This window comes from Oncorhynchus kisutch, linkage group LG28 (genome assembly GCF_002021735.2).
Source record: "Oncorhynchus kisutch isolate 150728-3 linkage group LG28, Okis_V2, whole genome shotgun sequence".
In the NCBI taxonomy this organism is placed as follows: Eukaryota; Metazoa; Chordata; class Actinopteri; order Salmoniformes; family Salmonidae; genus Oncorhynchus; species Oncorhynchus kisutch.
This window is the reverse complement of record NC_034201.2, coordinates 6693994-6706786: the sequence shown is the minus strand read 5'-3', so window position 1 is coordinate 6706786 and position 12793 is coordinate 6693994. Positions and strand designations below refer to the sequence as shown.

Below are 12793 nucleotides of genomic sequence, written 5' to 3'. Positions count from 1 at the left end.
TACAGAGTGATACGAATTTCTGCTTCAGTAAAGTTAGCTTCTTAGTATTCATTGCCATGGTTATCAACTGTACCGCAGAAATGGAACGTAAATTACAGAAAATATATGTTGCGGTGGCAGCTGCAGAGAAGTACTTGGGTGTAATGAGGTTTTACTGCAGAAGAGTTACAAGGTGTGTTGAACTAAAGACTTCTGTCCACCCAGGCTGTTTGCCTGGTGTAGGGTCAGTTAGGGTCAAAATAGTGGAATGGGGTGGTGTTTATTTTTCTGATTAAAAAAAGTTTTTTTTAAATAGTGATCTATTGGTGTAGGGTTAGTTGGTGGTGCACCTTTTTCCCTTCCCCCTTCCTTTTTATTTTTGTTTCACAAAATATAACGTGCTCGACCACACACTCCCGCACAGTAGGTGGCGGCATGCACAAACAAAATGTGCGAACTCCATGATACCAGTGAACAAGAAGAAGCAGCTAGCTAGCAAGATCACACAAACCCACGTTTTCCCTCCAGTGTAGGGTGTGGCAGGAGTCGAACTATTCAGTCGGAGTCTTGTCCTCCTCACCCCTCCGTCGCAGTACAGAATGGCGTCTCCACTAGCAAGGCATTTCAGCAGGATTTTCCAATTAACGTTACATGTCCAAAGAAGACCTGTTACGTTTTCCGGTGAGTAGCTAGCTACTATACACGTTTGATTTATGTCGCAACTATTAAACGTATAATTATTCCAGTCATCCACAAACTTATACAGGTGGCTCTAACGTTAACTTTACAACCAAAATACAGTGAGCAAGGCATTTCAGCAGGATTTTCCAATTAACGTTACATGTCCAAAGAAGACCTGTTACGTTTTCCGGTGAGTAGCTAGCTACTATACACGTTTGATTTATGTCGCAACTATTAAACGTATAATTATTCCAGTCATCCACAAACTTATACAGGTGGCTCTAACGTTAACTTTACAACCAAAATACAGTGACCAAAGTAACAGCTAACTTAGCTACCTAAAGCAGAGATTCCTTTTCTAATACCTCTGCCCAATGCTAGCTGACGTTAGCGGCTAGCAATCTAGTTAACTTTTGCGTACTGTAGCTAAATGCATAACGAAAAACATTGAGTTGTTACTGACAAGCTAACTAGACAGATTTTCAAAATTAATCTATGTTTCTACAAAATCACTGCTTCAAAAACCCAAGTCGGTTAGTTATCTTCCTTCCCTAACTCAATGTTCTATCATCCTTCCATCTTTTCTTATCTCCTTTCCTAGCTCCCTTCTAGATTCCTTTCCCCACTCCCTTTCCTCATTACCTAGTTTCCTTATCCAGCTGTCTTAGCTTCCTTTCCTTACCTCCTTCCCAATGATTTAACAACATCCAGTAGAAAGAGAGCTAGGCAAGGAGTAGTGGAGGAAAAGCGAGGGGAAACGAATCTAGGAAAAGAGGATGAAGGAATAAAAGGGAGCTAGGAAATGTGGAAAGGGAGTGAGGAAAGGAATCTAGGAAAGAAAAGGAGTTCACGCATACTGTACCAGTCAAAAGTTTGGACACCTAGTCATTCAAGGGTTTTACTTAATTTTAACTATTTTCTACATTGTAGAATAATAGACATCACAACTATGAACTAACACATGGAATCATGTAGTAACCAAAAAAGTGGTAAACAAATCAAAATATATATTTTTTTAGGTTCTTCAAAGTAGCAGTTGCCTTGAGAGCTTTGCACACTTGGAATTCTCTCAACCAGCTTCACCTGGAATGCTTTTCCAACATTCTTGAAGGAGTTCCCACATATGCTGAGCACTTGTTGGCTCATTTTCTTTCAGTCTGCAGTCCAACTCATCCCAAACCATCTCAATTGGGTTGAGGTCGGTTGATTGTGGAGGCCAGGTCATCTGATGCAGCACTCTATCACTCTCCTTCTGGGTCAAATAGCCCTTACACAGCCTGGAGGTGGGTTGGGTCATTGTCCTGTTGAGAAACAAATGATAGTCCCACTAAGCCCAAACCAGATGGGATGGCGTATTGCTGCAGAATGCTGTGGTAGCAATGCTGGTTAAGTGTACCTTGAATTCTAAATAAATCACAGTGTAACCAACAAAGCACCATCACACCACCTCCACCATGCTTCACAGTGGGAACTGCACATGCAGAGAATCTGTTCATGTACTCTGCGTCTCACAAAGACACACCAGTTGGAACCAAAAATCTAATTTGGATACATCAGCCCAAAGGACAGATTTTCCCTGGCTAATGTCCGTTGCTCGTGTTTCTTGGCCCAAGCAAGTCTCCTTCTTATTGGTGTCCTTGAGAAGTGGTATCTTTGCAGCAATTCAACCATGAAGACCTGATTCATGCAGTCTCCTCTGAATAGTTGATGTGTCTGTTACTTGAACTCTGAAGCATTTATTGTGGGCCATCTTCTGTATACCAGCCCTGCCTCGTCACAACAACTGATTGGCTCAAATGCATTGAGAAGGAAATAATTTGTTGAATTTAACTTTTAACAAGGCACACCTGTTAATTGAAATGCATTCCAGGTGACTGACATCATGCAGTTGTTTGAGAGAATGCCAAGAGTGTGCAAAGCTGTCATCAATGCGAAGGGTGGCTACTTTGAAGAATCTCAAATATAACATTTATTTTGATTTAACACTTTGGTTACTACATGATTCCATATGTGCTATTTCATAGTTTTGATGTTTTCACTATTTATTCTACAATGTAGAAAATGGTAACAATAATGAAACACCCTTGCATGAGTAGGTGTTCAAACTTTTGACTGGTACTGTATGTGGTAGGAATTAACCATGGCCAGCAGAGGAAAAGAAAATGAGTGAGGAAAAGTGGAATCTAGTAGGGATGTGCATTGTGCCCTTTCAATATGATTCGACACATCTAGATGGGATATGATACAGGAACAATAAGTTTTAGTTAAACGATTCGGTTTGATTAGAGAACGAATGCTATTTGATGCACTAACATTTTCAGTAACAAGTTAATTGTCCAATCTAAGTTAATATCTGCTTCTGATGGAGCTCATGAGCTGGGCCTTTGAGCTGGATCTGTCTGAGCTGATGTCAAAAATCGAATCAAATTTTATGTCACATGCACCGAATACAACCTTACCATGAAATGCTTACTTGCAAGCCCATAACCAACAAGTTAAGAAAATATTTACTAAATAAACTGAAGTAACACAATAAAATAACGAGGCTATATACAAGGGGCACTGGTACTGAGTCGATGTGCGGGCTACAGGTTAGTCGAGGTAAATTGAGGTAATATGTACATGTAGGTAGGGGTAAAGTGACTGCATAGATAATAGTGTGTAGCAGCAGCGTCTTTTTTGTTGTTGTCAATGTATGTAGTCTGGGTTAGCCGTTTGATTAACTGTTCAGCAGTCTTATGGCTTAGAGGTAGAAGCTGTTAAGGAGCCTTTTGAACCTAGACTTGGCACTCTGGTACAGCTTGTCGTGTGGTAGCAGAGAGAACAGTCTATGACTAGGGTGGCTGGAGCCTTTAACAATTTTTAGGGCCTTCCTCTGACACCGCCTGGTATAGAGGTCCTGGATGGCAGGAAGCTTGGCCCCAGTGATGTACCCTCCTGTAATGCTTTGCGGTTGGATGCCGAGCAGTTGCCATACCAGGCGATGATGCAACCAGTTGGGATGCTCTCAATGGTAGAGCTGTAGAACTTTTTGAGGATCTGAGGACACATGCCAAATCTTTTCAGTCTCCTGCGGGGGAATAGGTGTTGTCGTGCTCTCTTCATGACTGTCTTGGTGTGTTTGAATCATGATAGTTTGTTGATGTGGACACCAAGGAACTTGAAGCTCTCAACATGCTCCACTACAGCCCCGTTAATGTGAATAGGGGTGTGCTCGGCCATCCTTTTCATGTAGTCCATGATCATCTCCTTTGTCTTGATCACATTGAGGGAGACGTTGACCACACTGCCAGGTCTGACCTTCTCCCTATAGGCTGTCTCATCGTTGTCGGGTGATCAGGCCTACCACCGTTGTCGTCTGCAAACTTAATGATGGTGTTGACGTCGTGTTGGCCACGCAGTGGTGGATAAGCAGGGAGTACAGGAGGGACTAAGCATGCACCCCTAAGGGGCCCCCGTGTTGAGGATCAACGTGGCGGATGTGGTGTTTCCTAGCCTCACCACCTTAGGGTGTCCTGTCAGGAAGTCCAGGATCTAGTTTCAAAGAGAAGTGTTCAGTACCAGGATCCTTAGCTTAGTGGTGAGTTTGGAGGGCGTGTTGAACGCTGAGCTCAAGTCACTGAACAGTACTCTCACTTAAATGTTCCTTTTGTCCATGTGGGAAAGGGCAGTGTGGAGTACAATCGAGATTGTCATCTGTTGGGGTGGTATGCATGTTTGAGTGGGACTAGGGTGTCTGGGATGATTGTGATGTTGTGAGCCATGACCAGCCTTTCAAGGCATTTCATGGCTACAGATGTGAATGCTATGGGGCGATAGTCATTTAGACCGGTTACCTTGGCTTTCTTCGACACAGCGACTATGGTAGTCTGCTTGAAACATATAGGTATTACAGACTGGGTCAGGCAGATGTTGAAAATGTCAGTGAAGACACTTGCCAGCTGGTCAGTGCATGCTCGGAGTATGCATCCTGGTAATCTGGTCTTGTGAATGTTGACCTGTTTAAAGGGCTTACTCTCATCGGCTACGGAGAACATGATCACACAGTTGTCCGGAACGGCTGGTGCTCTCATGCATGGTTCAGTGTTGCTAGCCTCGACGCGAACATAGAAGGCATTTAGCTTGTCTGGTAGGCTCGTGTCACTTGGCAGCCTGCGGCTGGGTTTCCCTTTATAATTCGTGATAGTTTGCAAGCCCTGCCACATCCGACGTATCAGAGCCGGTGTAGTAGGATTCCATCTAAGTGCCGTAATGATGCTTTGCCTGTTTGATGGTTCGTCGGCGTGCGTAGCGGTATTTCTTGTCCGGGTTTGTGACCGGCTTCTTGAACGCGACAGCTCCAGCCTTTAGCTCAGTGCGGATGTTGCCTGTAATCCATGGCTTTTGGGTGGGATATGTACGTACGGTCACTTTGGGATTTTGACAAATGCTCTTACTTCTTATGGATGAGTGTTCCTGTGGCGGTACCAAATCAGCGGAAATTTTAGAGCGCCACCTATAGTTTTTGATAAAACTCAAACTTTCATTAAAACACACATGCAAGGTACTGAATTAAAGCTACACTCGTTGTGAATCTAGCCACCAAGTCAGATTTGTAAAATGCTTTTCCGCGAAAGTATGAGAAGCTATTATCTGATAGCATGCACCCCCCAAAATACCAGAACGTCACCTAAACAACAGATTTTGCGGTAGCCGGCGCTACACAAAACGCAGAAATAAAATATAAAACATTCATTACCTTTGACGAGCTTCTTTGTTGACACTCCTATATGTCCCATAAACATCACAATTGGGTCTTTTTCCTGATTAAATCCGTCATTGTATACCCAAAATGTCATTTTCTGAAGGCCGGTCTGATCCAGGAAAAATCCCCTTTACAAGACGCAATGTCACTTTTTAAAATGACAAAAGTTGCCTAATAAACTTTTACAAATCACTTCAAACTACTTTTCTAAACCAACTTACGGTATTAATAAACGTTAATAATCTATCAAATTGATCACAGGGCGATCTGTATTCGATAGCAGCAAGTCTTGAAATCATCGTCCATGTTTTCACTTTCACAACATCCTGTGGTGCGCCCAAAGAAAGGAAGTGCCTAACGTCATCTAACCAAGGATAAAGCAGACATGAAATGCCAGTACTGGCGACATCGTGTGGAAGCTGTAGATGTTGACAGGGGAACCTCGTTTATTTTCTGTCGCCTTAGACAATACATTGACTGGCGGATGAATATTTTGTTTTTGTTTTTGGTGAACAGTTTTCCGAGGGATTTTTACTCCTAAACACGTTCTGTTATAGCCACAGACACGATTTAACCAGTTTTAGAGACTTCAGAGTGTTTTCTATACACACATACTTATCATATGCATATACTATATTCCTGGCATGAGTAGCAGGACTTTGAAATGTTGTGCGATTTTTAACAAAAAGCTGCGAAAATTCGCATCATCCTTAACAGGTGAATGATGTGATATACTCCTCAATGCCATTGGATGAGTCCCAGAACATATTCCAGTCTCTGCTAAGGTTGTCACGATACTGGGATACCTGCTTTTCCATGGAAAAAAGGAAACCACGAAGCTGACTTTACTCTTTGATCCTTTAAAAACCTATCGTGTGTAAATATATTGTGTTCTTGGAAAATAAATGTGATTCTGGGTGACACAAGGCTGCTTGTTTCCAACATTAGGACTGTTTTCCTCAAATGTTGTCCACTTCATGTTTTGCTTCGGAGTATCCCTCGGAGTATCATAATACTGGTATTGTGACAACCCAACTTCTCTGCTAGCGAAACGAGCTTAGCAAAGGCTTCATCGGACCACTTCCGTATTGAGCGCTTCAGATTTGCCAAATGGTGGGAGAGCTTTGTGTGTGGGGGAGGGTGTAAAGGTTGTCTAGAGTGTTGATTAAAATATTTTTTTACCTCTAGTTGCACAGGTGACGTGCTGCCTTAAAATCACCGGCCACTAGGATCGCAGCCTCTGGATGAGCGTTTTCTTGTTCGCTTATAGCCCTATACAGCTCATTAAGTGTGGTCTTAGTGCCAGCCTCAGTTTGTGGTGATAAATGGACAGCTATGACAAATATAGATAAACTCTCTTGATAAATAGTATGGTTTACAGCTTATCATGAGGTATTCTAGCTCAGGCAAGCAAGAACCTCGAGACTTCCTTAATATTAGAGATCGTGCATCAGCTGTTAAGACACACTTCCTCCCTTGAGCTTTCCCAACTCTGCCGTTCTGTCCTGCCGATGCATAGAAACACCAGCTAGAGTATTATCCATGTCCTTGTTTAGCTAAGTTTCAGATTAACACAGAATATTACAGTTCTTCAGGTCCCTTTTGATAGGACGGTCTTCATCGGCGATCCACCAGTTTGTTCTCCAGTGATTGTACATTCAGCTATACAACGGATGGTAGAGGTGTTTCTTTTGCTCGCTGCCATAGTTTCATCAGCCAGCTGCATCCCACCCTGCAGCTAGCTAGTTAGTTACAAGTAGCTACCTAGCTGCAGGCTTGCAATAGCTAACTTGGCTAACTCGCCAACAGATATTCATCAGTTGTTAGTATTATGACACTTTCAAGACAAGTCATTACTCGGAAACTCTTTGTAAGAAAATGAGCTCAGAGTTTCCCACTTGGAAAATATCAGAATTTACCAATAGGAGGCTCTATGCAACAACAACAAAAAATACACTTTTATTCAGTTTCCGAGTTGTTTTCGAGACCACCCAAGACCGGGGGGAACATGGATTCTTATAGCCATTCAGAATGGTGGAAATATGTATTGAGGGCAAATAGTCACCCTTCAAATTATCACTAACCATGGTCTGTAAAGGATAGATACAGACCATGATAAACTTACAATTTGCCCTGGGCTTCTAGGGGAGCAAGGAAATTCTGAAGAGCGTGACAAGGTTTAAGGATGTGTTTCAACAAAAGTAAAGGACAGTAATGTAGAAAGCCCAGGTTTTAATAGGCTATAAGATATACATGTCATGAAATGAGTGTGGATCTCTGGCTTGGCAAATCACTTTTTTTTATGCACTGACTGAACAGGGGCTGATAATTCAGATTTTTTTACTCCACTGGGGCATCATTTAGAAACCTTGCATAACCACAAAGTATGCCCCAAAACATGCGTGTGCCAGTTATCATGTAGAAGTTGGCATTTATGAAACTCTTGATGTATCTTGACGTAAGAATGTGCTTCTCCTCCCGCAATCTTTAGACCATTCGTACGCACAGTTTCTAGTGGTTTAAGGTATTGCATTTCAAGAATGCAAAAGTAGCCTAGGAGTAGACTTGGGCAAATAGGAATATACAGTATGATGACACGCTTAATCATAAAAAAAATAACAGGTAGCTAAATATAATACGAAGATGCATTCATTTGCCGTTAGTGAGAAGAGCAAAAATCTACGCCTATATATTTTCTTTGGATTCTAAAATAATTAGAAATAGTCACATGTTTAAAAATAAATTTCCATGATCATTGCAGAATAAATTCCTCACCTTTTCTGACTAGTGGTGTTATACTTGTGAAATACACTGAACAAAAACATAAATGCAACATATAGTGTTGGTTTCATGAGCTGAAATTATCCCAGAAATGTTCCATACGCACAAAGCGTATTTCTCAACAACAAAAATCACTAATTTGTTTACATTCCGGTTTGTGAGCTTTTCCTCTGCCAAGATAATCCATCCACCTGACAGGTGTGGCATATCAAGAAGCTGATTAAACAGCATGATCATTCCACAGGTGACCCATTGTGCTGGGGACCGTAAAAGGCCACTCTAAAATGTGCAGTTTTGTCACACAACACAATGCCACAGATGTCTCAAGTTGAGGGAGCATGGAATTGGCACGCTGACTGCAGGAATGCCCACCAGAGCTGTTGCCAGAGAATGTAGTGTTAATTTCTCACCATAAGCCACCTCAATGTAATTTTAGAGAATTTGGTAGTACGACCATGTGTATGGCGTTGTGTGGGTGAGCGGTTTGCTGATGTCAATGTTGTGAACAGAGTGCCCAATGGTGGCGGTGGGGTTATGGAATGGGCAGGCATAAGCTACGGACAACAAACACAATTGCATTTTATCGATGGCAATTTGAATGGACAGGGATAGCTTGACAAGATCCTGAGGCCCATTGTGAGTCCCTTTTTCTTTTAAGGTATCTGTCCCCATCAGATGCATATCTGTATTCCTAGTCATGTGAAATCCATAGATTAGGGCCTAATGAATTTATTTCAATTGACTGATTTCCTCATATGGCCATGATGAGTTCATATTCACAAAGTAGCCATACAACGCATCTCATTTAATTGGGCCTATTAGATAAGCTATTATAATTTGTTTTTGTTTTATGCATCCGAAAAGGGGGCGCGGTTTATAACACAGGTCAACAGTAGATTTAGACAGGTGAACATACAGTGGATCTTTTGCATTGAAGTGTGTAGGCTACCGCTGCAGTTCATTTGCTCTGCTGGCTGTGGTCAATGTTTCAGAATTCGAGGGCACAGCAGTGTGTTTAGGTTAGGGGAAAAAGTAAATGTAAATAATCTTTTTACAGGTCCAAAACAATTAGCAATTGTTTTTGTGTTTCTGAAACAGTCAGATACAGCAAATGCCCCTGCAAAAAAACATTCTGTCAATACCTCACGATATTTGATCCAGTTCGCATTGCTACTTCCTTTAGATACCGTCTTGGCCTAATTCTAATACTTCCATGGTTTACAGCAAAGGGTGTTATTGTCACCATAAAAGGTGAATGATGGGTGTTTTTCAGATGGAGTTAGAAGGCTTGTAAAATTGTGCTCGCATGAACATCAGGTCTGATTTAACGGGAAACATGCATGTGTATATGGTTTATAAATCTCAATTTGTGTGTGTGCGCGCAGTCTAGCACACAGCTATTTACAACGGTTATAAATTAGGCCCCTGGTCTCGGGAAGAAATAGCGAGTCCTCACTGGATGAGTAAAAATGCATCCAAGACCCTCTGTGATCTCGAGACTGGACTACAACACTTGACAAGACGCATACAAATTGGAACCACAAACCAAACCATTGTAAAAGCACCACCATCTCCAAGTCACATGGGCATGGCTAGCTGTGTCATTGAGTGAAATCATTTACTTCAAGATTGACCCAATGGTTTGGGGGAAATGTATGCAAAACGTTGTTATAATGTTTCTGTTTTCTAGGAGTGAGACACAAGTCGTCTACAGTGCAGTATGCAGCACGCCCTGACCTGCCGAAGCTGGCTTATAGAAAAGTGAAGGGGAAGAGCCCAGGTGTAGTCTTCTTGCCAGGGTTTGCCTCTAACATGGGGGGGAAGAAAGCAGAAGCCCTTGAGGAGTTCTGCCAATCACTAGGCCACTCTTACCTAAGGTAAATTAGCTATAGCGTTTTCAGTCATGAAAAATAGAGCTGTCTGATCTCTCTCTACACTCATGCATGTATGCATGTCATTCTTTGAGTTGGTCAGGACTTGTTGCCATTGTGTTTTATTTATTTTTGTCTGCATTGCTCTCATTGAGTTCTAGGCTGCTCATATGATGATGTAGTCTTTGGTCTTTCCCAGGTTTGACTATACAGGCTGTGGGTCATCTGAAGGTGAGATGGTAGACGGCACTGTCGGCACCTGGAAGAGGGATGTTCTATATGTATTGGACGAGCTTGTGGAGGGGCCACAAGTAAGGCGCTCCCCTCTGTTTCTATGATGAGATGAATTGTGGTCAGCCAATGTAATACAAAGTATTATTACCTGAAATAGACCTGCACAGACTCATGTATAATAGTGGGATGGTAGTTTATGTAAAACTGTTACAGATTGCAGTGTGAATTGACCACTGAGTTAGTAATAAACCTAGCCCTGATGGCCATGTGGAGGATATTAGGTTATTATACCTCTACTTGTCCTGCAGAAGCCTTTGGTTCCTCCATGCATGCATTATTTACACTAGGGATATCCATGCTATCATTAGAGGGTAATTTCTGATCTAGACAATTATTCTGGTGTTGCAGATTCTGGTTGGCTCTAGTATGGGTGGCTGGCTGATGTGCCTGGCAGCCATAGCTCGTCCAGAAAGAACTGCGGCCATGGTTGGCATCTCTACAGCAGCTGACCACTTTGTAACTGTCTTCAATACACTTCCTATTGAGGTGAGTCAGCGTTCAGAGTCAGCCATCTTGAGTTGTCAATCACCTTAAAGCTCTTACAGACCACTTTTCCCCTCATGACTGACACTTGATTAAATGGATCATAACAACAAACCGAAGGAGGGTTCAAAAGAAAGGGAACAAAAAATCCTTCATTCTGAAATGCATGCAGTTAGTTTTGAAATTGCAAGAACAAAATTCAGATGGCATTATAATTAAAACATCTTTCCTGAGAACTTTTTTTAAATGGTTGCCATCTTAGATAATGTCTCCACCTCCAGAATATAATTCAAGCATTTTGTCTAAATGCCACCTGTCTGTCATTCTAGGTGAGGAAGGAGATTGAAGAGAAGGGGCAGTGGGTGGTTCCTACCAAACACAACGAGGAGGGCTCCATCACGTTCACCACAGAGTTCCTGAAAGAGGCAGAGCAGCACTGTGTTCTGCAGAGCCCCATTCCAGTGACCTGCCCGGTGAGGCTCATCCATGGGATGAAGGACCAGGATGTACCCTGGCACATCTCCATGCAGCTAGCCGAGCGTGTGCTGAGCAACGACGTTGATGTCATCTTGCGCAAGCATGGCCAGCACCGCATGGCAGAAAAGGAGGACATCAAGCTCATAGTCTACACCATCGATGACCTAATAGACAAGCTGACCACTTTGGTTTGATTGGCCAAAACTGGACCATGCTATGGGTGACACCTCCCACCCTGATCCCAACTTTCCTGCACTAGGACTGCTGTTCCTGATGCGTTACAAAATCGAGGTGCTACTTTACAAAATACGTACTGTGAAGAGAAGGCGCTCTTACACTTTCTCCTGGCTCTCTCCATAGCTTTTGTTAGGATTTTTATTTACTGGTGCCATGCCACTTTGATTAAACACACTTCGCCCGAACTTATTGGGATTTCGGTGTAGTTTTATTTTATTCTCACAATGTGGTTTGATAGTGATTTCGTTAAACCGTTTAATGAGTAGGGCTCACTCCTATTACAATAGCACATCAGGTACAGGTGTGTTACGTCCACCTGTGAGCAAACATTTATTTTCCTCCACTGTCAATTTTACTCCCAACAAATACAAGTGTAATGGGCAGTTGTGCCTTTATGTATGCATGTGCACTTAAAGACCAGTAGGAGGCAGCAAATGTCACTAGTATTTTAGGCACTTCGCTATATAACATGTCTCCAGCAGAATAGATTTCTAGGGGGGGGTTGTCTGTGAAGAGATCAGTTGGCAAAATTACTTCAACTGTACTGTATGATTTTCATGCTGATTTCCATGCTCTGCTCATTTCCCATGCTGTCCGTATTTGCGCTTTTGGTTCCATTGCTGAATTCGTATTGATTTGTCCGTGCCATTTGACTTTGCACACAAGGTCAGAACAGCATATTGACTGCATGACAACTCATGTATGAAGAACTTTATGTAGATTCAACTTATGTTACTTTCAATGTTGGCTCAGTTCATATGGGTTTTGTTGCTAGTGGGTCCTATTCCAAAATGACACAGATCCTAAAGAAACGATTGAACAGTAGCATCATGAGATGTTAGCCTGGTTTGAGTGACTGGCACAAAAGCACGTTTTTGGGGAGTTGTTAGGTGAAAAACATTGCCGTGTAGGGAGCAGCCCATGTTTAGATTTTCCTGTTTAGTATAGTAAACATTCTGTTTTGCTGGTTAAAGCCAGGTTTTTCTGGTTGGTTTCCAACATCTCACAACCTAGATCCTAAATGTTTAATCTTGTGAACTAAGTTTATTTATGCCATGTTCCATATCACAGTTAAATGTTTATAGGTGATATCACTATGTGGCATTTCTGCTCATTTCTGATGGGCTAGTTCACCGAAACACTGGTCACATCTGTTTATTGATGATAACGAGCAATACCATCTGATGCTTATGCCAATAAATAAAGTAACAAAATGTATGGATCTGGCTTTTTCAGATACATCTAA

The 12793-nt window shown here is 42.1% G+C and overlaps 1 protein-coding gene across 1 annotated transcript; it reads left to right on the top strand.

Annotated features, from left to right (window-relative positions):
* Window positions 1–404: 404 nt before the first annotated feature.
* On the top strand, window positions 405–12793 carry LOC109873043 (mycophenolic acid acyl-glucuronide esterase, mitochondrial-like). The gene is made up of 5 exons (XM_020464544.2): window positions 405–660; window positions 9876–10062; window positions 10256–10367; window positions 10699–10836; window positions 11163–12793. Exons 1-5 carry the CDS (start codon window positions 579–581, stop codon window positions 11502–11504), a joined length of 861 nt encoding a protein of 286 aa, XP_020320133.1. The 5' UTR covers window positions 405–578; the 3' UTR covers window positions 11505–12793.